General features: G+C 42.3%; 1 protein-coding gene across 2 annotated transcripts in view; it reads right to left on the reverse strand.

Annotated features, from left to right (window-relative positions):
* Positions 1 to 26,064, reverse strand: part of LOC139342912 (BAR/IMD domain-containing adapter protein 2-like 1) — a 30,202-nt gene extending 4,138 nt beyond the window's left edge. Inside the window, exons 1-12 of one of the 2 annotated variants that reach the window (XM_070980210.1) lie at positions 25,650 to 26,064; positions 23,752 to 23,827; positions 23,373 to 23,459; positions 15,844 to 15,905; positions 14,174 to 14,245; positions 13,049 to 13,183; positions 7,461 to 7,613; positions 7,112 to 7,267; positions 6,620 to 6,734; positions 5,728 to 5,944; positions 2,869 to 2,931; positions 1,714 to 1,939 (exon numbers count right to left, since the gene is read on the reverse strand). In XM_070980210.1, coding sequence (XP_070836311.1) covers positions 1,714 to 1,939; positions 2,869 to 2,931; positions 5,728 to 5,944; positions 6,620 to 6,734; positions 7,112 to 7,267; positions 7,461 to 7,613; positions 13,049 to 13,183; positions 14,174 to 14,245; positions 15,844 to 15,905; positions 23,373 to 23,459; positions 23,752 to 23,827; positions 25,650 to 25,700 — 1,413 coding nt within the window. In that variant the 5' untranslated portion in view covers positions 25,701 to 26,064. The remainder of the gene's footprint in view (positions 1 to 1,713; positions 1,940 to 2,868; positions 2,932 to 5,727; positions 5,945 to 6,619; positions 6,735 to 7,111; positions 7,268 to 7,460; positions 7,614 to 13,048; positions 13,184 to 14,173; positions 14,246 to 15,843; positions 15,906 to 23,372; positions 23,460 to 23,751; positions 23,828 to 25,649) is intronic. The other variant, XM_070980211.1, reaches the window with a different exon arrangement.
* Positions 26,065 to 26,977: the final 913 nt, after the last annotated feature.

Here is a 26,977-nt window from a genome sequence, read left to right on the forward strand (position 1 = left end):
TCCTGTGGTATCCAGAGGATGAGGCACTGAAAGACCTTTTGACTTTTGAATTAATTCTCCATTTTCTTTTCAATTTCTCTTTCTTCAGCTGTACCCCAGCCATCAAAGGTGCCATAGTCTCCAAACAGGTTACATGTTGTAATTAGATGTTAGCTTGTTTAGCTTGTTACTCGTTTTCGATACAGGCTGTGCATCAATTTAGAACAATGAAGAGATATTTTCACTTGAGCTACTTAGCAGGTGTCCATTATCAGGACTTAATGGACAAGCCGCAGCCAATCAGAATAGAAGAATATTCACAGACATCATGGTATAATACATTTTATGAAGTATATTATATATCCAGTGCATGACTTAGATAGCGTTTACGAGAAAGTTTAAAACATGCGACTTGATTTGACTTGCAAAACAGCACCTTGACCTTATTATCCAGTGTGTTCATTTCAGTCCATATGGAACTTCAGGAAATGAATGCAACTCAGTGGCACGTACAGTGTATCAGTCTCTACTGTTCGTAAATGTGATTAACTTGACTGGAGACAAGGTCTCAGTGCTGTATGAGACAAGAACAGCAGTGTCAGTGTGTTGCTGTGCAGGAGGTGTTTATGTGATCGTGCAGACGGAGCAGGTGCTTTTAACCCTGGGCTACCACAACACATTTACATTTATCAAGCGCAGAGGAACAACAAAAGCTTTTGCAGAGGAAAACCACAACTTTGGCTGATGCTTTGCATGGTATGCAAAAGCAGGAACATTCGTAAAGAAAGAACTTGGCAGAACCAATATTATGATATAATAATTCTATGTTAATATTTGTGAGGATGGACAAATTAAAGAATATCTGCTGCTGAGATACAGAAAGCTTCATTCATCATCAGATTAGGTGAGGGTGCTGTGTGTGCACTGTTCTTCAGTCAGCCAGGCTGACCCAGACTGTTCTTGTCCCATCCCAGTGTTACTGTCTCTTAGTGGAGAAAAGACTCCAGGAGACTCATTATCAGCACACTGGGGGTTATTATAACAAAGACGAACAACAGCTGTGGCCTGCTCAGTCTGTGTCTTCATCTCCTACAACCACATGAGGATGAACACACTCTTTTTTTTTACCCCAAACACATTTATAACCACCTTACTATTAAGAAAAAATAAGCTTAAATCAGTATTGTTTGTACAAGAAGAGACTGAAAATACTCATAATAAGCATTATCAGCATGCATCTCATGAGATTAACACACCACAGATGTATTACCCACAGCAAACTAAGCGTTGTACAATCCCCGAGTCCCAATAAATGATTTTGTATTGAATGCATTAGCTGACACTGAGAGTGTATCAGAATGTGGTCGGGTTTCCAAGGCAGACATAAAAAGCTCATCTGACACCACCCACACACACGTACTGTCATCAGCAGTCAAGATAAGGCTGCACAGCTGAGGGTACAGTAGCCATGCTGCAGGAGGTATCAGGTAAGTCGTAGCCTCACATTGCCAGTCCTGCCACGACACTATGGCAGGACTGTGCCAGCACAGCAGGAAGGTCTGGCACAAGACAGTACGTCAAACTGTTCTGGGCTGATTAAGTTTCTTCAAACAATCATTTTAAAGGCAGGGCTTAAGTGCACTAGGCTTAGTGGAACATCTGACACGTGGCTTAGACTCTGGCAAAAAGTGGCAAATGTGAGAAGAAAGTACATAAACCTGTCCACTGACTGACCGTGTTGTTATCAGACGAGGAGGAAGCCGCAGAGGGCGTGGGAGAGTGCTGGTGGTTGTTATTTGTGGCAACGTTGCTGGTGGACGAGCTGTTGTTCTTGATGCCGTTGCGCTGCGGGGCGTCGCAGTAGTCCGCTGGGGGGAGCACCATGGTCGCCTCGTCTGTCTCTGTGTCCTGGTGGTGGAGGTTGACCACACTCCTACTGCGGTACGGAGCAGCAGACACACTGTAGAGGAGCGGGAGGAAGAGGAGGGGAGGTGGTGTGAGAAATGAGGAGATGGGGTTGAAACAAAAAGACAAAAATAGAGCATGGATATATGAGGGGTAAGACAGGATGAGACAGAGTGGAAGAATGGAGGAGAGGGAAGAAAAAGGCCACTTAATCAAGCTAATTACAGGATTTGCATGAGTCTCTGTGTTCTGTGTTCTGTGTTCGGGCTGTATCTTGGGGTTTGGGGTTACAAACAGAATTAGATTAAGGCTAATCTTAAAGTTGATGTTAGTCTTATAGGCATGATGTTAAAATTAAGGTTATGGGATACAGACTAAACACACTCTGAGGAGGGTCCTCATAAGGACAAAAGGACAATATATGTGTTGTTGTGTCCCCCAGCGCTGGTTATAGTTTAAACTTTCTGTTTCCCTGACTTGTAGCAGTTGACTGGCAGCCTCTCTGTGGGAGGTGCAGCACATTAAGATCTAATAAATTAATCCGACAGGGATTAGTCTCTTTGAAGAAGAGGTTGGAGTCAACTCTCTGAACCTTCTCTCTCTCATCAGCAGCAGAATCTATTCATCAGCACACACCCTTTTCTCTTTTGCTGAGCTTGTCTGAAAAGTTCAATTTCAGATTCATTTGAGTTACACAGATTTAAGGGTTATATTTAAATATGGGCAAGAGATAGTCGAAAGTCTTTCTAGGGTCTATGAAAACGTTTTGAACACAAAGGTTTCACACGGCAAAATGATTGAGGCGACTGAAAGCAGAATGTGACTGCAGCAGCAACAGGAATCAAAGGTTGAGGAACGGGAGAGTCCCCCATAGGATTAGAAAGGTTCTCACTAACAGGAGTAACTAATACAACAATACAGCTGGCTGCAACATGAAACCTGCTGGTGTGTGTGTGAGTTAGCTGCAGCGTGGAGTCTCCTTACCTGTTGTTATTCACGAGAGGTTCGGACAGTGCTCGGCAGTAAGATGAAGGGAACCAGCCCCTCCTGCCAGACACAGACAAAGAGGGAGAAGCCAGGTTAGGGATGATTACATCTGTGCTCTATCCTGCCAGCCTGCACACCGGCTCTCATTGCACAGAAATCTGCACGCTTCTCTTCATGATCAGTGACGAGCTCCTCTGCTCTGCCCTCAGCTCACTCACTTGCTGTTGCTCACAGGCTTCCTGCAGCGTTCACCAAATGGCATTTTTGAAACCGTTTTAATACCACAAAGAATGCCTGTTTTCCACAATCACTGCTATACCTGCCAAAATATGAAAGTATGAGGGAAGCCAGTACGGACAACAGGGCCTAAAATTAGCTATAATTACATCCCCTTTTTTAACACCTTCCAGCAGTATGTAACAATAATTCTAAATGATCAGATGAATTGAATGGATGTGACCTGATCCCAGGGATAAAATGTATGGATGGATTAACCAATGAAATGTCATATATTCATTTAAGTCTTGCTAAAATCAACACTTGCTCATTATGGGTGGATGTGCTTCTTAGTGGCTAACAGTAGTGACAGTGCTTGCAACATATTACAAAAACATTTTATAATCATCAACATTACTGCCTGTGCAGCAGGCAGGCTTGCAGATACCCTGTATTAATACCATGTATTATACTTCTCTCTATTGTTATACTGTGTGGATGCATGCCTATGGTAACTATGGTAACAAAAAGCTGGAATCCATCCTAGAAGAGAAATCCTGATGAACAGGCGGACGGACGGATCCCTCTGATTGGTAAGGATTAAAGACTACCATTTCAAATGGCCTTTATTTTGATGGATTTTGTCTCCCCTAACAGCAAATCTTATTCTCCACCTTCTCTCCGGTGTAAAGGAAATCAGCCACTTAACTGAATCAAGGACTTGTGCTCAAGGTCTTCTCTCAAACCATCCGAGTATTTGCTTGGAGCTTGAATGAATCTTTGGTTTATTAAATGAGTCAATGTCTCAGTCAGACTGGAGACCATGAGGTTTCGAGTGACCTCAGTATGGGAATTCAAGCAGCCATTTGTTCCTGCCTACACACACACCAAAATAAACGACTTCGTTATAGAGTTGAAAAACAGAGTGAGAACAACGTGATGAAGCTCGTTGAACGATTAAATTAAGTTAAGGCGACTGACCTTGATCTGATGAAAAATGGTTTATTTCAACAGGAAAGCACATTTAAAATGATTTCACATGAGAACGAACAGGTTTAGGAAAAATGAACGACAGCTAGTCTGCAGCAAAAGCAAAGACCAAGGACTGTGTGTCATTGTGCTGTTGTTCCTAATCAGTATGTAGTCAGTCAGCTTTCCCCTCCACGTGGATAAATGCTAATATTTGCACATTGGACTGGAGAGTAGGTGTTTCTTTCATGTACCTACGATAAAAAGGCTCCTACTGGAAAATACACCTCACTCAATCACACTCATTAATAATAGATTTTATTTACTTAGGGAAGGATTTTACACTGAGAATATATGTTTGTTTCCAGCACGAATGAAAACCTTGATCAAGGACAGCTCACTAGTACTCAGAGTGTTCACTTCCCCTTGTGGACTTTTTCTGGACAGGCAAGCAAACCTCTAACAAGCCTGCCCCGATGATAAGACGGCGGGAAAGTATGGAAAAGTGACCATGATAATAATATGCATGACATGCCAGATGTCATTATTTGTCAATGTTAATGCAGTGTATTATTTATTATCAGTGCAAAAATGTACCTCTGTCATACTGACATTCATTGCTCAGTCCAACAGCAGCGTGTGTGTGTGTGTGTGTGTGTGTGTGTGTGTGGGTGTGCGTATCTGAGTCTAGGTGCTGCCAGGCACGTTACACTATCAAAGCTGATGTAAGACAAAGGGAGAAACCCAGCAAGAGACCCAAATGCATCAAAGCCAAACCTCCTCCGGGACACAAACTCTATCTTGTCAGATGCTGTGTCCTGATAAACGTGGTGATATACACTTTTTAAGCCTTTAGGCACTTGAGCTCGTCTCGCTTGCAGCCGTGAGGCAGCAAGACCAAAGTTTTGCTTTGCGGCAGCCACACTTTTGAAAGCAACTCAGAAATGATTCCTTTCTGCCCTTGATCAGTTTTTTGGATGAATTTGCCAGGTAATTTCCCTTGGTAGTGATAAAGATCAAACCCGATGAATGATTCAAATTCAAAAACACACTTCCAAGGGCCTCAGATCAAATCCCTGTTTAAAAAGTCAGACATCAGAGACCCGGGGAGAGCAGGCTGTGTTGGTGCCTGTCTGTGTGGGAGAGCAGGTGGTACTCTGAACTTCTCTCTCTGCCTCACTCCAGTCTGCTATCGTACATCCCACCCTCAGGCCATACTTTACTTTGATTTCCTTATCAATGAGTGTTCCAGCTCAGGCAGCACTCGGCGAGCCTGGAGCTATGTGCGTTCGAATACATGCTCAGCATAACAATCAGGTGAGGGACCATCGGCCCAGTTAGGACAGTGCAGTCCAACTCATTCAATCACCTGACTGATGGGCAAACGGAGGGACATGACAAGTGGGTTTAAATCAATTGATGATAAGGCTGTCATGAGTAAGTGATTATAGTAAATTCATACATGAGAAGGTATAATCTCGTTAATAGTCATTAGACTACAAGGTAGCAGAGGTATATATTGATCGTAAGCGTGTGCATATACATGCAGAGCACGTAATCATGTCCCCTTGTACAGTGCAGTGTGTGCACATGCTTTCCATTATTTAGGAAATTGTAGTCCTCAGTAACACTCCTGTTCCAGACAAATGCAACAAGTGTGATTCGACTCACTTTCCATTCTTCTCCAGTTCACCGTACATCCACCCGTCTCTCTCCTCGGGGATGAGCAGGGCGATGACGTCTCCCTCGTCAAAGCTGAGCAGTGTGCCGTTGTTGCCAGCGGTGTGGGGGAAGATGGTGCGCACACGTGGCCTCTTCACTATGTTGTTGAGGCCCGTCGCGACAGATACGGACCTGGCCAGACTGTTCTCCTCACTGTTCCCGTGATCTGTGAGGGAGGAAGGAAGAAAGGTAAGGATGAAGAGTCGCAGCAACAATACATCAATAACAACAATAAGAATCACCTGAGAACAGTCGTGCTTTAAGATTAATGGCCACATCAACACACTAACATGCTGACAACGTAACTCATAATGTTTGCCAACATCTGCTAATTAGCACTCAATATAAAGCTGAGGCTGATGGGAATGTCATTAGTTTGGCAGGAATTTGGTCAAAAACCAAAGTACTGGACAAACCCCCATGGGATAAATATAAAGATATTTCACAAGTCCAAGTCATCAGGATGTATCCTCTCGCGATCTTGAATATCTTTTATAGATTTCATGGAAACCCATTAAATGGCTGTTCAGATATTTTAGTTTGGACCAAAACGTTGCAATGATTGTCAATCATTGTTAATTAACCTTTATTTAATACAACCATTTCATCCTGCAATACATTTTGTAGCAATGAAAGGGCGGCAAAACTGCCAAGAAAAAAGTGTCACCAAAGCCAAATCCGTGTGAAGCAGATGCTGTTGTTCTAGGCGAGACAAAGGCCAGTCACATGTCAGGAAAGAACAAACAGTTCCACTCGCTGTCTTGAAAAGCACAAGCTTAAAGCCACAATGGCACAGAGGGAGGCACCACGTGAAAACCACAGCCGCTGCATGCCATGATACCTGCGCTGTTGTTGGGAGTGGTGGTCATACTGGAAGTGTTGTTGTCCTGGGTGAACATGTTAGCCAGAGGACTGGTCTGAGCCTTCAGAGGTGGCGTCGGGGGAACAGACATGTTCTGCCAACATTAATGATAGCGTTAGCATGTTAGCAAGGCCAGTGCTGTCATTTATGTTTGACTGTTTAAGTACATAACACTGAATCACCAACACAACACCGAACTGTTGACAGTAGTAGTGGCCTCATCAAAAGCTTAACATAAAACTTGAAAGCACACTGAGCAGGATGCATGAATTTGCAATGTAGTAAAAGTGCCAGATTCAGCGGACTTGAAGATCTAAACAATTCAATTTAAATTATTACTGTCTTGTAATAGCCACAAAATAACAAGGGGTACATTCATGTGAATATTAAGCCACATCATACTTAATACATTTTGTAAATAGAAGCTATCTTGATTGAATATGAGGACAATTGAGGTAGCACCCATCATACCACGCTGTGCCGTGATGGGGACGGACTGGGTAGAGGTGTGATGGAGACGGGCGCGCGCAGCCCCTCGATCATCGACAAGACACTCTCGGGCATGTCGGTGGCATCGTTGCACTGGTCCTGCCAGCTGTTCAGCTTTGCCATCAGAGTGTCTTTGGCCTGTCCAGCAGGCACGGACAGAAGAAAAGATATTCCAAGAAAACACGATTAATCAGGAGAAACACTGCATGAAGATTTTCATCACTATGGTGACACGATTCATTGATAATCCTGAGATTGTGGGTTTTGGAATAAATTGTTCTGGCTGGAGTTTTGAACAGGTTGAATTTATTTTCCTGTAAGTGTTTTGCACCTTGTCATGGAAGGAAGCGAACTGGTAGGAGAACATGCAGTGTTTGTCCACCAGGAAGCAGAAACGTCTCTTCTCCTCCAGCAGAGCCTCCTTACAGCCGTCTGCGATGAACAACTGCAAGTCCATCTGACGGCTCGTCAACGTTTCCAGGCACTAAGAAAAAAAAACACATACGCACATAGAAAATATAAAACAATTGTAATATTAAGTCAATTTGAATGGATCGAAATCCTCGGTTTGTTCTTACGTCTTTATCTTCCCGGCCACATGGTTTGCAACCCTCAAGTCCCCTTTCATTGTTGATCTGTACACAAACCCAACAAGGGCAAATGATATGAAAGGAGCAGGGGTCCTTTCTGTATGTCCTAATCTCTCTCTTGCAGGGGGAAAGGTATCATTGTACTAGAGTTTACTGTATTGACAGATTAGGTTGCATTGAGTGCTCAGTGAAAGGACAGAGCAGCAGGAGGACAGGGGACAGGGCTCAGCAGTTGTAGGGAGGGGACGTCTTATCTACATGGACAGCCAGGGATTAGAAAAGGTCAAAAGGCTACTGAGGGGATCTTAGATGAGTGTGTGTGTATGTGAAAGTGAACGGACACTGACTTCAACTCCAGCTTTGATCGTATTTTCCCTCAAACTCCTTTTATCATCTCGGTTTATCTGACAATATTATTTTGTGAACAAGAATGAACACAATGAAGCTTCATACAGACTCGTTTTTCCAGTAACTCTAGTAAATGTATTCTTTTATTGTGTACGTATTATTAATGCAGAGTCCTGGTGTGGGGCGTCAACAGCATATATTTATTATGTGGATTTGAATTCTAGCTCTTGCAAAGGATTTTTATGACTTCCAATCCACACAGAACATTTTATAGAGAAACCAATCATTCACATAACACATAACTTCGAACGAATATACAACACAATCAGAACCCCCCTCCCAAAACAAACAAACAAACACTGTCTTTTGTCCATGATTCCTTGTCAAAGCTACACATGAGCTCCATAACCTCCTCCTCATCCAACTGGCTGGAGTTGGCACACCTGTAACGACTGTTAAAGCAATGGCACACACCCTCTCTATTCAGATCGTACAACCGCCCTCTTCTGAAAAAGCCTTCAATGGCTGAGGGCTTTATTTACCAGGAAGCTGTGGCAGGTTGCATTTATATGTAAAAAGCTGAAACCCTCATCTACTGCGTCAACCTCCGCCTAGAGAAACGTATTGCATGTGGAAATGTGTCAGCCCTTTGGTGGGGGAATGTTGGTAAGTGCAATCAGATGTGGAGTGTTACACAAGGCTGTAAAAATAAAGATCATTAAAATCCTGAATTTCCCATTTAATGAATTTACCAAAATGTTTGTATAACTATTCCTCTGAGTGTAAAATACGCAGAGTAAACGTGCCCTCAGCACTAATACAGAGAAAACAACACCACTGAATTGTTTCTGTAAAAACAGGATTACAAATAACACCAAATAAGAGCAGTAATGATATCCGTATAGCATGGGATGATTAAGATTTTGCTAATCTACCAAAACAGCCATCTGTATTCATATATGTCTTCACTTTTGATTTTACAGTCTGTGTCTGATCCAACAGACTAACTCATTTCAGTGGGAAGCATAAAGTCAGACGTACTGTGTGCACCTGTCTGTACATTCAGCTCAGTAATGCTCATCAGAGGTGATATCATCCTTGTCCAAACAGTGACGTCTGTCTGCCTGGCCGACCGGGAATCTGTCCGTCTGTTAATGCCAGGAGGTCCTCACATGACCCCATTCATTTATCGTATCTCACTCAGTAGCCGATGTTATGATAACAGGTTTACCCTTGTGGCATTATGTCAGCAAACAAGCAGAGGCTAATGTATGATGGAAACAAGCACACCTACACAAATAACAGCAGAAGTAGCACTCTTCTTCTTGTTACTGCACAGAGGATTTTACTTTGTTTCTCTTTCCCTGACTCTCTGTTTACACTGGAGCCATTATTTCCCTGTTAAAGGTCTTTCCATCTTATCTTGAAATGTGAAGCACTTTGTAAAGTCTGCTGCAATATGTGCCCTATAAATGAATCACTGATCATTGTTCTGACATTTTAGAAAGATGCTAACTGAGACATCACTGCGGATGACGGTTTACAGGTACGTGTGATCAATTAGTGGTGTGGATGCTATAAATAGCCATGGCAGTACATAATGACAGCTTCTCTGGTGCTGAAAACCCCACCGGTGAGACACAATCAGTTAAACGGCGCTCCTTCCTCTTTGCCGTTCTTCCCATTGACAGGTCTAATGAGTGCTGGCAAGAGTGTTGATATGCAAACGGATGTCTGATGATGTTACAATAACAGGAATGAGGCTTTGGTGCATCCAGTTCCATACACACAGCTTTATAACTGACAACAAGGATGTGTATGCAATAATCTGTCTTTGTACCTATACACACAGTTTTATGCATCTGGTTCCAGATCCTCAAAAGTCATTTCATCACATTCAATTAGCTAATTAAAATATGTTTTCTACGGGGTAATTAAAATTTCATTACTGCCCTTGAAATTATTTACCAAATGTATGACATGCATTTCAAGTACTTAATTGTTTTTTTTTTTTTTTTAATCTATTTTTGTGCTCTGCTTTGGCATAAAATACTGTGGCAATAATTAAAGAAAAGAGAGAGACAAAGTGAAAGAGTGAGCACCTTCCCAGTACTGCAGAAGTGGGCGGCATCATTTCTTCTAAGTGGATGAGGGGGAAAAGGGGGAGTGTGAAATGCTATTTCGACACACACAAATGCATACCTTCTCAATCACTTTACATCTGTCAACACTGCAGCGAGCTTGTTGCTATGGACAACGTATGTTTTTTCCCCAAGAACGATGCATAAGAAAGAGCACAGGTGAGAAAAACAGATGACACGCTTCCTCAAAAGATAAATCACAGTTTTCACTCCTTGACATGTAACACCCTTGATACATATCTCAATTGCTGTTAATCTTGTATTCAGAGAGGAAAACGTGGCCTCACTGTTTGCTGGACGGCCTTTTAATCAATTGTTTGACAGTTTGACAGCACTCTCACTTTCTTTCTTCTTTTAAATCCCGTCTCTGCGCTCTGACAGATCGTTCCCTGCCTTTGAAGTGTCTCGGGTGTCTGCTGAATCATCTGCTCCTGTAAACCCCTCCTTCTAAGCCCCAACACGCTGTTTGTTTGTTTGCCAACCCATCCATGTGACTCTCAGGTGTCTAAATCCTAATACCTGGCCTTAAATCAGATAAGTAAGCACAGCAGCGAGCAAACACACTGAGTCATGGCTTGGTGGGAAGGTGATGGAGAAAGGAGAGGTGAGAAGGAAGGAGGAAACAAAAGAAGGCAAAAGAGGAATGAGGAAACAGAAGAATGAAAGACATAAGAAGAAAGAATATGAGAAAGAAGAGGAAGGAAGTCTGTGAGGAAGACACTGTGAAAGAGTTCATCAACTTTTCAGAATCATGCTCATACTGACGCTGATTTGTATACTATACTATAATGTCTTAAAGCTAACTTGTATTTATGCAATAATAATAATGATTAGGGCTGTCAGTTTAACGCGTTAATTAGATTAATTAATTACGCTGCAAATTAACGCGCTATAAAAATTAACGCAATTAATCATGAGTGGCAAGTCAATGCGCAAGCATTTTAAATTTGGCCCTTTGAGTGACCCGTAGGCTGCAGTGGCAGGTAAGCAGGGTGACAACAGACATGGATGCGACACCGGAGAGCGAGGCAAGCCTATTGGACCTTTGAACGGCAAGTTTATTTATAAAAAGAACAAAGACGGGACTATTAACAAGAACGCAGTGATTTGTACCTTGTGCAAAAAAGAATTTTCCTATCACCGTAGCAGCTCCAGCCTGAATTATCATTTAAACGCTAAACATGTAGTTGCTGCTAGTGCCGCTAGTGCTACCGAGAGCTCACTCCGCCAACCCACACTTGCTGAGTTAAGAAAACGAATGAGCAAAGCCACGACAGAAAAACTGACAAACTCAATCGCAAAGTGGGTTGCTGCTGATTGCAGGCCGATTTCAATCGTGGAAGACGAGGGCCTAAAAGAGGCGTTTCAGATAGCGTCATCTGAATTTCATTTATGAAGCACACTTCACCAATAAAAATGTGGATATCAAATCTTCTCTTCTTGGTGTATTCAATTGATTAGTCATGCACTACAATTTTGTAATGTCCTAGAATTCAAATTCTTTATTTGGGGACCTTTAGCAGATATGAGATTAAAATGCGATTAATTAGATTAATTAAATACAAATCCTGTAATTAATTAGATTAATTGTTTTAATCGCCTGACAGCACTAATAATGATACATCATAATTTATCGTAAAAAGCATGAATTTAAGGCTGCAACTAATTTCTACTGTAGAGCTTGTTAAGCCAACAAAAAATTGTGAAAAAAAGCCCACCAAGACTTCACAGAGCCCAAATTGACAATGTCTGAAATTATCAATTATAAAAATAGCCAATCAATTTTTAATCAAATAATCAATCAACTAATGGCCTCAGCTCTGGTTCACAGCATGCTTATGCTCTGCAATTGAAGCTAGTTTTGACACTATTATTGTTACTATCAAGCATTTTGTTTCTGGTTAATGATAAAAGATAAAGTCTATGTGGACGGTTAAACTGCAATAAACCTATATGTTGGTAATGTAATTCCTCCTCCTCTCAGTTTAATTCTGCCAGGACAGGTGTGGGGTAGACTGTGTTGATAGAATAAACAAACCCTTAATCATTCACAGATGCACATGAGCACACAAACACACACACCTGAGTGAACAGGCTGCCTGACCGGTGTGGTGGCAGGAAGGTTATGTAAGATCTGAGAGCGCCCTGCTCTCAGGATCGCAGCTCTGAGATTAAACTCTCCAAATTTTATTCTGTAGACTCACTGTTAGGGTGTGGCAACACTTTCTTTTTCAGTACATGCATATTTGCATATAGCGAGACAAAATTAAGTTCAGGACATATCACTCTGCAGTACTTTTCTAAGGGACCTGACAGACATGCCTCCAGGGTCCACATGGATTAATACTTTCTCTTTTGTATCTGATATGGAAGCATAAATGGAAATGTCCACTTTATGTATTGTTCTCTATGGTTGTCCAGATCTGTGTTCATAACTGCAGCCATCATAGATGTTGCAGCACTTTCTATCTTTTCTATTAACATTGTTCCTTGTTTGCTCGCTTGTTTGCGCATGTATGTGTCCATTTTCATCAGTGAGCATGCAGGTGGATCAAGATGCTGCAAGAGAGGACTGTATGCGGGTGTAAAGGAAACCAAATACAAACACAGATCTTCTCCTGCATGACTACACAGACCAGACACTTCACACATTGTCCCCAACTACTGTTACACTGGCTTTGACAAGGTACATCTCAGGTGTCAAGGCTTGTGAATGACTTTGTGTTTGTGTAATTGTGTCGATGCAGATATGAACGAGCATGCGCGTGTATGTGCGTCGAAGAAAGAGCATCCACGTGTGACGCGTCACGTGTCTGTTGCCGTGTCATCATCCATCTCACCTCGCTCTCCTTGTTCTCGTACTTGTTGGCGTTCTTGCCTTGGCTCTTTCTCCTCAGCTTCTTCAGGTCTGACTGGGACCTCTCCAGAGAGTCCTGCTTCATCTTGTGCTCCATCTGGTACCTCTTAAACGTGGCCTGGAGCAAAGGAAAGATCCATCTGAATGCTGGAACATTAAATTGGTATTTGCCAGAACCATGTCAGCCAGCATAATTAAGCACATGAGCTGCAAACAATGGGCGCAATATGAATTTGAAAAAGTTATCTAAACCACAAATCACATCAAGAAATATCAATACTTCAGTTAGTACACTGAACAAATCAAAAAACTCCCTTTAGAAAGTGAAATGTATCACATTATCAACTTTGTTATCAGCTTTTACAGAATAAACCATTTCTGAAACACGCTTTTATGACTATCATTATTAGTAAATGTTGGTTCCATCTGCCATTTGGTGAAGATGCAAATTTGACATTAGACAGTAATAGCTTTATTATGATGATTTAAAATGATACCTATTTCCAGTGACCTTTGTGCAGTTGTAAAGACATTTGCATCCTAATGCACTGCGCACCACAAGTCAAAGCATTAAAAACATGCTTGGTGCACCACTCTGACTTGTGTTGCTACTGGAAAACAGAACCTTGTTTTTCTTGTGCTGTGTTGCAGCAATAACTCCCATTAAGACATAAGTTAATTGCCAACTGCAGTCATAATGATAGAAAATTATAGCACTGAATTACTACACAGGATCAGATTATGGTTCAAGTGTTTGAATTTAAAAGACACCCACATGATCACATTTTTCTATCCATCTATCTGTTCATTCTGTTTATGATCACAGTTAGAAACAATCCAATGTTTTGCACTAAGGACTTTAGCTTACAGACATGTTGTGCTTCCCAACCATTCCCTGTAGAAACCACAAAATAAACACGCAAATGTAAAATGTAAGAGGCAACAAATCAATGAGAACTGAAACGTAACAAAACATACTCTTATATGGCAGTGTGTGTTCTCATGAGGGGGTTGAAGCGCTGCTGCCACAGAATGACTCAGGCATACAAATAAACACGCATTTGCACAGTTGTGCAAGTGTGCACGCACATGCGCAGAAACTACTCACTGTCATGTATTTGACATCCATGTCAGTCTTCCTCTCCAGCTCGGCTATTATGTCCCTGTGAAACCTCTTAAACTTCGGGTGAGGAGGAGGAGGGACCAGAGAGAGGAGAGGGGAAGAAGACGCAATGGTGATTAGAACCTGGACAGGAGGATGGACTGCAACAGTTCGTTAGCTTTGCTGTCAGCGATAAACAGGGAAAATACTGCAATTCTCAAAGAGAGAAATGAGTGATTATTTACAGCATATTGGTGTGTGTGTGTGTGTGTGTGTGTGTGTGTGTGTGTGCGGGGGTGAGAGCCAAGTCTAAGGTTGCGCTTATGAATGAGTCAGAAACAAAGCGTGGGAATGCCCACAGACTTCTCTCCCTTTCTCTCAAGCTCCCTCTCATTAGTGTAAGGGTGTCGAAGCGCTCCCCTCACCACAGCCTTGAGACGCAGCGGTGGTGCCCACCTGGGGGCGACCAGTGAATTGGAAGCCCCCATTACTGAACACAGACAGATGACCCCGGAGACCTTGTCGCAGACCCTCGTCGAAGTCTGCAAAAGGTTGTCTTCCATCATTTTCCCTGACCTGAATTGATGCTGTGACTCACCAGCTGGAGTCCATTAACAAGTCAGCCCACTCTCTGATGCTGTTAACAACAATGTCTCAGAGAAGCGCCTCGAAATTTTCTGCCCCAAAGTTCAACTGCAACAGGTTATTTTCAAACTCTGCCATTATTTATTTTCCCAAGCAAAAAGTTAATGTAAAAGAAAAAAAAAAACATGGTTACCATGTGAAGATCTAATAATTATAAGTGAGGCCTTGACTAAGAATGTAAATATTGACAGGTATTGTGGTGTAGTACTGAAACCATATTTTAATGACTGAACAGACAGAAAACTATCACCTAACAATCAGCACTAAGATAAATGCTTTAAGCAACTTATCAAAGGAAGATGCGAAACATTTCCAAGTTTCTCCAGTGTGAGATATTGCCGTTTATTTGTACCTATTTGAACCATACAGGTATCATCACAAACTCAATCCTTTAAAGTTTTTAACTCTAATTTTATCAAAATACAGGAAGATATCACCTTGTGCTCCGGGAACTTCTAATTAGCATTTGATCATTTTACCGACTAAACTAATATATTTATTGAAAAAATAGTCAAAAGGTGAATTAATGATGAAGATGATAGATGTTGGCAGCCTTACTGTAGTGTTATCTTGCTAACAGCTGAAATTAGGCTGTACTTTCTTGTCACACTGAATTAAAACAGCTCCAGCTGGTCTTTTCCCAGGGCATGTTGAGGCCTGCCCCGTTTCAGCCGGGGAACAAACCAACAGGTGCTCCTGAAAGTAAACCTGTTATTTCCCTTCCTCAACCGACCTCTTCTGCTTGGCCCTGATGCTCCTGTAGTTAATGTAGTTGAGGAGGGAGGAGAAGAGGCAGTGTCTATCTACTAAAAGTGGGAGGACAAGAGAGAGTCAGAGCTACCGGCTGACTGTGTGAACCACTAAATGCTGCTTAGTGAACTGAGGCTTTGCTTGTGATTGTCTGGAATTACACTGAGTGACAAGTTCAGAGAGGGACAGTGTCTAACAAAACGCATTTGGGTGAGGCGAGGCAATTAGGGAGCAGCCTCCGGAAGGATTGGCGCAAGTGCAAAACCATATGTAGCACTCACATTTTCTTCCAGCTCAAGATGAACCTTCCTGTGGACCTCTGAGATTTCCATCAGCACTACACCTGCCACACAAAGACAACAAAAGAGGGAGAAAGAAAAGGCACAGGATTGTGTCAGAAAGACAAGCCAGCAGTACTCTAATTGTATGCTCTTTTTTGCTTTTTCTTTCAGTCTTTCTGTCATCTTAAGATATTGTGCAACACAGTGACAACAGTGCACAATGCCTATACCCTATACATAATGTTTATATATATGTACCTGTACTGCACATGGATTTATGTATTACGTATTATGTATTAGTGAGAAATGACACGTGTCATTTGCAACTTCAAAAACCATCAAATGTCACCTGTTACAGATTATGTTGCAAGGATTCCCTTCGGTGAAATGAAAGGAAAATAAATACTTGTACCTGAACCAGAAAAACCGGACCACCTACTGCTTGGCTAATCAAAAAGAGCTCAGCTGGCAGGCAGCCACAAATTATAACCTTCTGTCTTTGCATGTTGCTCCCAAAAGCAATCAAATTAGGATTATGGAGCACAAGCATGGTGTGGAGAATTGTAATTAAATTTCCTGTTGACCGCCCCCGATACAGTGCAGAGCACACTGTCAGAGATTTAAGTCATCATAAAAATCATCAAAATTCTTAATCATACTTGAATTCACAGTAAAAGTACACAGGAAAAAAAACAAACACAAAAACAAACTTTGCAGCCCCACATAACTGAATATGACTTGTTATAAAGCTTGTTATAAGAAAAGATAGAAGACAAGTTATTTAAGAAATAATTGCAGCTTTATGCAGCACTAAGAGCAGTGACTCCACTCTGAGCCAGATGGCCTTCATGCTGACTTGTGTCTGTTTCTAACATTGTTCGTGCCATGGATAATACTGCTCACAGATTGAAAAGGCCTCTGAATGTGTGCCCATGTGTTTTTGGCCGGTGTGGTCGCTTGACAAACACCCTTTTTAACACTCTTCAGATGAGCGGTAGACGTGGAGAAACAGTGTGTGTTTGCAAAAATGTGTGCGGGCAAAGATTCTGATAACTCGTCTTAGCATGGACAGCCGCAGCAAAGGAGACAGAGCGATGGAGAACTGGCAAAACTACAGCAGCTGAGCTGTGGCTACAACTTCAGCTCGCTCAAAATAACAAAAAAAGTCATGGGAGTTGTTGTCTTCATTGTCAAACGACCACCACTGCCAATTAAAATTAATAACCGTGCTCCCTCAAGAGTGAGCAATACTCAATACAATACAACACAATAGTACACAATAGTGTGGCTAGCTAGCTAGCTTGCCGACGTCCCTCCTCACTCCCTGACATATCATCTGGTGTTTCCCTGGACATTATAGCAACTAGAGGGTTTAAAGGATATACAGCACCATTGGCAGGCGATCAAATGTATGGAAAATCTGTAACACAGGTCTAGTTGTACATACTATGCTATATGCATACTCTTTAAACCTTATGAAAATAAGTATAAATGATTTGGAAGATGTCCTTTGAGAGAAATGCTTAATACATACTGGGACTGAGGACTTTATGTCTACCATGGGATCATGTGTCATATCGCCTGAATGCAAACTTTATACTGCATGTTATGACTTTTTCCCACACTGAGCTTTTCCCCAAAGGCATTCATTTTCCATGTAGAGTGAGTAAACGTCACAAGGAAAACATTCTTCAGTAGCCAACAAGTACAGCTGTACTGCACACAGGGGTGTTAATAGTGATGTAACCCTGAGACATTTTTTGAAGACAGATTTTCCACTGCTTCTGCTTCAGAGCACACGGACAGCTAATTTCTCTTTCACAAATCGAAGACCTGGACCATCACAGAAGGGAGGTGTTGGGTCAGTGAATAAACAACACTTTCGCCATTCAATATTTCCATATTTGTTGAGGTTTATAGATGCTGTAGACTAATATTGGAACAAATGTGAATAGAATCATCTGTACAAACCTAACAGAAAGGTTTTTTGAAGACTAATAAAAGGGAACAGCTGTCTTTGTGCATTGCAAGCAATTTTTTGTGTTCAAATTCAAGAAATCTGTGAATCTACATCCAACATTATAAAAGTCAACCAGGAAGAGGCCCCTCCAGTGAGATAAATCCAGTCTCCTTTTCTCAGCAACATCATCAGGTGTAAAAATTTACCGTGCAAATCCCTGACAGACATTCAATAGGCTGTGAGTCTGATGTATCACTGTGACCTGTACAGTCATCAGTATGTAAACAGTGCTTACTTCCCCCACTCTGTCTTTCTACACCTCGACTGCTCAACCTTGCCTTACAGCCAGAGTGGCTCTTTCACTCAGAGCAGTTCAAACAGCGTCATCAGATAAAGGACAGATCACCGCAGTCAATCTGCGCTTTGACAGAGCAGGAGAAAAGGGACTGGCAGCGGAGCAATGGCTGGGATTGGAGTTAAGGAGGTACATAGTGAGGCAGGAAAAGGTACAGTAAGCATTAGAGTAAGGGGTGCAGAGTGTGTTAGAGTGTGGATAAAGCAAAAGAGAGAAAAACCGCAGGCAGAAAATGTGAAACTGAGAATGAAAATAATGAGGGTAGAGGCGCATGATGGCAAAGAATGAAAAAAGTCCACCATATTACTCCAGAGGACGCTAGCTTACATTAAACTAGGCTAACTGCCAAAGACTGAATGCCTGACACATCTGATCTTGAAGTCCCCTTATCTTACAGTTAGAAACTAATCTTAAAAATGTCAGCAGGTGTGTTATGGAGTCAAAGCCCCGACCGACTGGTTTATTTGAAGGACACTAAAGTTGAGAAAAAACTCATCAACTTATCATTAATATCTGAGTGGTGAAATCAATTCAAATGTGACATGTTACCGACTGGCCACAGGTGTCTTGGCTACAGTAGCATCACATGAATCAACAGTCTTTGTTTGGCCGTCCACACTTTTCTGTTGTCACCGTTTGTACAACATGTTGCCAGGCAACCAGGTTCTTTTCCGAGCAAGGTGTGAGGGCAAAAGTGTGTCATGATGTGGATAACAACAGCCGCCATCCACCACCATTAGCTAACAAAGCCAAACTGAGATAAACCCACACAATACAGACGGGCTGCCTACAGCCCTGTTTGGAATTGGGTCTGGAGTCATGGCTGGACACACTTGAGCATTTTACATTGACTATGACAGGGCTGAAAGCTGCTACTCAAACACAAAAGACATCATCTGACAAATCAGCTTGAGTGAGAGGTTAAGGATCTGAATTTAACTTGCTGCTTGGATGTCAGGAGTGGATGAGTCACAAAGTACACAAATGTGAAATTGCAAAGAGGTTCAGGATTAGAGACGATCATCGGAAACTGAACGCAGACATGGTAAAAAACTGTTAACCATTACGGTCCCTCTGTGTCTGCACAGCTGAGTTATGTGAAAGACAGCACATCATCTCTAGTACATGCCTGCCTGTCCTCAGGGCGCTGTGGTTCATGTCACAGTGTCGGTATGCGCTGTTTGAACAACACCACTTAGTGATTTAAATCATTTGTCGCTTGCCTCTGGTGAGGTGTAAATCACTCAAGCAAACATGTCACATTCTGACGTCATCCTATGACAGAGCAAGTCAGACAAAGAAAAAGAAAAATGCTACTGGTCTCTTTCTTTCATGATGTACAGATGGACGGGTTGCACTCATCTCTGCGAGCGTGTGTTTGTAGAGAGGCTCACTGCATCGTATGAACAATGATCACTTGATTGCAGCAGATAATTTAAGATTAAAAAGAAAAACTGCTATCAAGCTCCATTCTTGAGCCACGAGCTCTGTGGCCCCTGTGGAGGAGGGACACAGTCCAATGAATAAAGTGATAAAGAGAACGTAGTCAGAGTGAAATAAAAAGAACTTAAGGTGCCCAAAAAAATAGAAAAAAATAAAATAAAAGCAACTCCCTACTTTGAGCCGACTTTGAAAACAGCATTTTGCCGGTGCCATGCAAAGCGGCCCGCAGTTCCTCCACTGTGTTTGACTGCGGGCAAAATAATCCTGGCATCCGAGAGAACCACCTGACACACCATGCAAACATGCTTGGATTATGTAAAGTGGGCCTGATGCCATCTGAACAGGCCAGGACCATCAAAGAACGGTGTATTTGAGTGTGTGTGTATGTGTGTGTGTCTATGAAGCATCTGCAAAGCCCTAGCTGCTCTAAAAGGACAAGACTGGATGAGATTCAATTCCCCGCGGACATCAAAATGCTGCACAGCCATGGCGTCTCACAGGATGTTAAACACTCTTCAGGTTTTTTTGGCAACAGTTGTGGGTTTGTCCCTGTCAAAATTCTCTGAGGAAACCAAGAACACATTTAAGGTCGCAGCATCAGTTACGCTTATGGCGCATTTCTATTACACAGTTCCAGCTCTACTCGACTCCGTTCTACTCTACTCTACTTGGTTTGGTTGAGTTTCCATTACAATTGAGTACTTCATAGTACCTCCTTAACGCAGGCGGGTTCGTCATGCCACGGCTGCGCGAAACTGCCATGACGTCAATTTGTACGCGACGCAAACAGAGCTGACAAACAATGGAGGACATCGAGGCGATGTTGTATTTGCCGCTCGGTTTGTGGCTTTTTAGTCTGGACCTCGTCGACGGACCACGGTGATATTTTACGAGCAGCCATTTCCCTCGAGTGAGAATAAAGAATAAAGTCAGCGGTTGCTGTTGCCCGGTGTTACAATGGAGGGGGCGGGATTGTTTTTCCAGTGTTGGACATCGCAGACCAGTGACGACACTCTCCGGCCAATCAGTGGCCGACAGGCTGTTGACGTCACACATATAGTATCGCTTCTGCACGCTTGGAACCTCGCCAGAGCAGGTACTAAAAATAGTATCGGGTACCAGGTACTATCCCTAATGGAAACACAAAACAACCGGGTAGAGTCGAGTCGAGTCGAGTTGAGCCGCGCTAGTGGAAATGTGGCATTAGTTTCACCCCAAATACAGTCAGAAGACATAAAGGCCGAATACAGCAGGGCCCAAAACTTATGGCAGATCTTCAGATCTTAATTCTTGCTCCTGAGCAGAGAAGGAAACAAGTCAGACACCTGAGCCCTTGAATGAAAAAACTGTTGACATTTGAACTCTGACAGATGAGGAAGAGGAGGAGGGAGACTAAAGGAATGAAAGGAAGAAGGCAGGAGGACGAAGTGCACCGGTCCTCCAATGCCTCTGGAGAGTATCTGGTTTCTGGTTGGCTACGCGTCACTGAAGCTCAGGTTTCTGACGGGGCAGCTTCACTACGTCCACTGGCAGGCTCAGAAACAAGACGCAAAGACTTTCTTGTTCTTTGTGCAATAGCTCACGTTCCTACTGAGAAATTCTGCTTCCTTATAATTCTTCAAGCAGAATTTACATTGTAGCAGAAGTGCCTCAGGTCAGACATCCTCTTCATAGGGATGTGTACTACAGTTACAATGGGTTTGGGTTAACAGGCCCGGTTCATTAGATGACTGTAGTGCTTATCTAATCACCCCCTGCTCTACATAATCCTCCATAATGACTCAGAATAAACTGATCTGTCATAAGAGCAGAGTGCCTCTCCCCGTCTCTGTCTGTCTCATACAGGGATTAGTGGGTGCTGGAGTGTTTCCACAGGTCAAGGGTGAGTGTGATTCAGCCTGGACATCATGACTTCCCCCTACATAAAGCTGTTTTGTAACCATACCGGCATGTGTACGTCATAGCTTGGACTCATTTCTAGTTTTTATTTTTCAAAACAATATATGTTTCTTTATTTTGAATGTTAAAACAAGTGATAATTGGTTGAAAAAAATGGGCTTTTTTTAGGTGGACACTGATAATAATCTTTTTTTTGTGTCCCTCCCCTCATTTCCTCTCCATTTCCTATTACAGGAAGTATATTCTTAGCTGTACTGATTTACTTTATACAGCTCTACACAATGTACAAACAACAACTTTTGTGCCATTTTTTGAAGCAATTTGGATATTTTGGGGTGAAAATCAAATCAGTCTAAAGCCTCGCAGGCATGCCAGTTTTGACGAAGAGCAAAAGTGCTTCACCTGCAGACTGAGTATATTTTATGACCTACGGATGACGGAGCTAAGGTGTTTCTGCTACGTGATCGTGTTTACAAACTGAGAAAATGTGTAGGAAAATCAAAGAGTTGCTTAAAATAGACGCAACCTGATCCATTACAGTGATAAACCACCCAAAATCGATAGCAATTTTTGGATTTCCAACCACCTGTAGATTTAGGCAAAGCTGGATGTTAAACATTGGTGCAGAAGTGACGAGTTTCAGCCGATCCATTAAAACTTGTCGAGCCACTCCTGCAGCACACTTCACTTCTCAGCGTCTCTATTCTCACATGCTGCAAATGCTCAAGTCTTACCAACAAAAACAATGACTGTTTCCAACATGCTGCACAGATGGGACAGATGGAGGGAGGGAAAGCTGAGATGTGGATTTATAAACATACAATTTTACACAGTAAAAAGTTGTCACCGGCAGAATTCACTGGAGCTTACATGAATTCAATCTGTCCAGCCACAGTTCTTAATCAAGGAGCTAAATTTTACAGCCAATCTTCAAGTCCACACGGGTGAATGCTTCATTTTTTGGGTGGAGTATCTCTTTAAAGTGTGTCAGGAAAATTGATAGCAGTACAACACCAGACGCGTCCCATTGTGCTGCTGAATTTAATTAGCAGTTTTGCTGCTAATCAGCAGGGGAGCTGAGACACATACAGCGGTTAAATCAAAGTGTGCTCGTGGTGACGGTGAGCTTGGATGCCAGACATCTTTGGACTCCAAATGAGCTTGTGGGAATTGAAGCCTGGGGAGTTGGCCAGAAACAAACAGAAAAACTAAACAAACCCTCCGCCAAGGTGTATTTCTAAGCTAACAACACACAGCAGTGAATCCATCACAAGCATCATGCTGGCATTAATCAAAGTATAACTGCTCCTGTGTTCACCGGTGGTCCCCAGCCTGTGTTTCTCAATGATAATGAGGAGATCTGACAGTACAAACTTTTACTTATTGTTCTTGTTTACCTTCTGTCAACAAAAAGGTACAACAATTTGCACAAATTTCAGCAGCAATGCCTTTAACTGCAGAGCCATGCCACAACCACAGTGAGTTAGTTCTTTGTATGCTACATTTAAGGCTTTGTATGGATTCAACACTGTATATCAAATATTTGATTGTTTATGAGACTCACTGCAAATTCGTCTGTACAGGCTGAAGTTAAAGATGTCCAGCTTTGGCCACCATATGTTTACCTCATCTAATCTTTGCCATTGACTGCGAGGCCTTTCTATAAAAACACTAAAATTAAAAATATAAACTGCATTTACACAAAGGCTAGAATGAGAAACCGTTGATGCACCCCTGGAAAACAACACTGCTTCTGAGGCCCAAGTGAGATAAACAACTATTTCAGGACAGCAGGTGCTGTGTCCACAGTATGCATTCTCCCCCAGCTTCTCCCAGTAGAGAGTCAGAGGACAGGGCAACATGGAAACTTACCTAATTCTCTGGAGACAGGAGACACTGCAGCACTCTCCCCAATCTTAGACATTGCATCAAAATACAACTTTCCTGCCAGGGTCATTGCTGGGAAAATGATAAAATGATCATTAATGTTTGTCAGAACAGTTTAGGGAAAATGTAGGATCCCTAATAGCTGTTGAAGTCGACTGAAAAACACCATACATATTCTTTAAACGAGCCTCAGCTGAGGACAGTTTAAAAATCCATTTTTCTCAGAACGAGGAAGAGGATGAGCTCAGTGGTAAAAGCCTTTACTCTCTCAGCCACCCTTCAACCTTATAGGATCTAAGTATCTATCCATTTTTCTCAACTCTGAGCTACTGTGCATGTTTATAAATGTGATAAAAATACTCACCAGCCACTGATTTCTCATAGTTCTTGCCCAGGTTGACCAGATTCCTCAGTCCTGGATTGAACTGTTCCATCACACTCTGGATGGGTGAAAACAAAAGGACAGAGTTTGTCTCGTTCAAAGTTTGAAAGATTATGCTGTTGAAACACTGCTGCGTCAACAGGTGGGTGACTGTCCACCTGACTGAGCGACATCAGGTGTGAATACAGTAGGAAAGAATACAACACATATATAAACCCTGCTGACTACTGACAGGAGCTCTGACGTATGGCCCTTAGGCACAGGCAGGCAGCCTTACATGTTACATGGAAAAAGACAAAAGACACAGAGACCGAAGAATGAAAGACAACACTGCAAAAAGAAAAGGCAGGGACTAAAAGTACGAGAATTAGAGGTGGGGTCCTCATTCTTAACATTCCTTTATCAATGCCACACAGCGGAACTATCGTCTGCAATCATGTCTCAGATTCAGCTCTTATCTCTGTAATTGTGTAAATACTCTTTGTGATGACTATGAGAGGATAAGGTCTTTGCTTGGGTTCACACCCAAACCCAGAATGCAGAAAATTATACAACTTTGGTAAACCACCTTAACTAACACATGGCAGACACTGAGGTCATCAGTGACCACAAACGTCTCATTCAGACCTTTGGCAACAGGTGACATATACGCTGCAGAACTTGGGTCCTCTCATCGCAGAATTCGTGAAATACAAAAAGCATGAAATCGCTGATATTGTATATTATTTGAGCAACAAAGACAACACAACTGGGCCCTCTGATCTGCAATACTCGTGTAAACATACAGTATTCTGGGAGCCTTGGACTGCTGTTGATTATAGCTGCGAGCGACAGGTGATGGCTGCCGAGGAGCTAGCTGTATAATCTTACCACACAACACACACAGCCAGCTAAATTATTAAACCTGGAGTCTTTTTCCTGCATTTCATCACACCAAGGAGCTGTGGGGGCTGTCCCGAGAGGAGGCTAGCAGATGAAAGCTATTCACAGCGGCTAAATGCTTGTTAGAAAAAGCAGTAGGTCCCTTCAGCCTCTTTATACATACTCACCTTGTCTTTGCCACCTGTGCAGTGCAGCATGCAGACCTGGCTACACAGGTATGAGTTTCTTTATAATTGGTTGAATTCATCTTAATGATATCAATGAAATCACAGCAAAAAGTACCCCATGTGATGTCATGACCATGATTGAAATTGTTTTGAAGGAATTTTAACAAAGCAGTGGCCAATACACCTTCAAAGAACCAACTTATCTTTAGAAAACACATTAAACTCAATTACTGGGTGCCACATGCCTGATTACACTTAAGAGCAGCTCAAACGATGCTGATCAACAGGGGCAGCACTTTAATGAGGAAAAGGCACCCCTCGGGTGGGACTATTTTCCTCAAAACCAGTGATCAAAACTCCCTAAGAGTCAGTTTGTGGCCTCGGCTTTCCAAGAAAACTGTTGCATTAAACTGTTTTCAGCACTGTGGTCGGTATGCATTTCACTGATGCAGCGGGAAGTGAAGAAGAGGTTATACTAGGAATCCTCTAAAGCACGAGACCATATTTAAATGTTAAGAATAACTTGTTTACAGCATTAATATTTATTTATAACACATTGTGTGTTAACATAATATATGTTAAGAGCCGAAAGGTTAACTAATTCCAGGTTTTTTTTTACAGTTCAGTCCATCTTTGCGTGTAAGTATTATTAATTGTTAGTAAACAGTTTCATATGAAGCTACTTGGACCACCGAATAAGGCTAATTACACTTGTTAGCCGCTAAAAGTCACTGGAAAGTTGGACATCAGCAGGCGCGGACACATGGGTGTGTGGAGGTGTTTTTCTCCTCTTGTCGTGGTCGCACCTGTTGTGTTCACACCAGCACTCACCTTGTATGTACTTTCAGTTAGCTTGTACACCTCCTCCGTGCTCCTCGACATGTTTGATGTTAGATCCCTCGCGACAAAGAGAAAAAAAAATACAACAACGCCAACCAAAAATGAGAGGGGAGGGTCCAAGAAGGGGAAAAGTGACCAAAACTACGGACACCTGAAATTCCTCATAGCCAGCGGGAGACGAAAGACGCGCACATTGCAAGAGAAATGATGAAAGTGAGGAGGAGGAGGAGGAGAGAAAAGTGAGGCCGGAGAGGGAGCTGTGAGCTGCGGCTGCTGCGCGTGAGCACGGTACGCGCGGGGCTGTCAAACTTGTTGGAGGTGGTTAGTTGGGAGAAGGGGAGGAGGCCTGTGGAGGTGGGGAGGCAGGAAAAGGTGGTCAGGCGTCAAGTCGACCGGAATGAAAGAGGAAAACACTTTTCCGGTCGGCTCCTTTCAAATTAAAACATCAGTTGGTTTGATTAAATCATTGACCACAAGTGTGTGTTGCAAGCTGCTGAGGAAAAATTAAATCTGGATAAGATGACCTGCTGAATCAAATTTCACGGTAAAGTCTGAACTGGTAGATCCATGCTCATTAAGGCTTTTTAACCCTCAACTTCTGTAAACATTTTTACCACCACCCATGACCAATATTTACAATCAGAATCAGTTTAAATGCTTGATTGTGTCATCTTTTATTATTTCCAGTTGCTTTCATACAACTCTGTATATTTGTGGTTGGCTGTTGTACAACTGGTTTCATGTATTATGACTCCACTGCAGATTTAATGTCCTTTTCTTGACTCTCCAGATCTTAGCTTCTTATTTTTAAGCTTTATTTTGAAGGCCCTGTTCCACCATTGTTCTTGTCGTCTTTGTCTCACTTGACAGTTGCTGCAGGCAGGTAGTAAAGGTGGACCACAGACTGAAGAGTGGAGACGGGCGCTCCCTGGAGGCAACTAATCCATAACACAATGAAAACACATCATCTACTGGACACTCTAATGTGGCGTTAGAAATAAGGTAAAGTTAATGGAGTAAAACACATCAAAATAAGTTATTTGAAAAGTTGTAACTCTGGAGTAACTACAGAAATCATGGTAATAAGAAATATGTACAAGTATTTTCTCTTAGCCATTGACTTGTTGCATGTTATTTGTTACCCCTGGCTTAACTTTATGGAGTTTTGTGTGTCAGAGTTATAGAAAACAGCATCAAATAGTACTTATAGACTTCAACTACGTTGCTAAGATGTATGACAACGTTTCAGTGATACAGTGGAAAAAGTAAAGAGGCAGTGACATGTCTGGTGCAGAAGTGGCTCTACTGACACTTGATAC

Source organism: Chaetodon trifascialis, chromosome 15 (genome assembly GCF_039877785.1).
Source record: "Chaetodon trifascialis isolate fChaTrf1 chromosome 15, fChaTrf1.hap1, whole genome shotgun sequence".
Lineage (NCBI taxonomy): Eukaryota > Metazoa > Chordata > Actinopteri > Chaetodontiformes > Chaetodontidae > Chaetodon > Chaetodon trifascialis.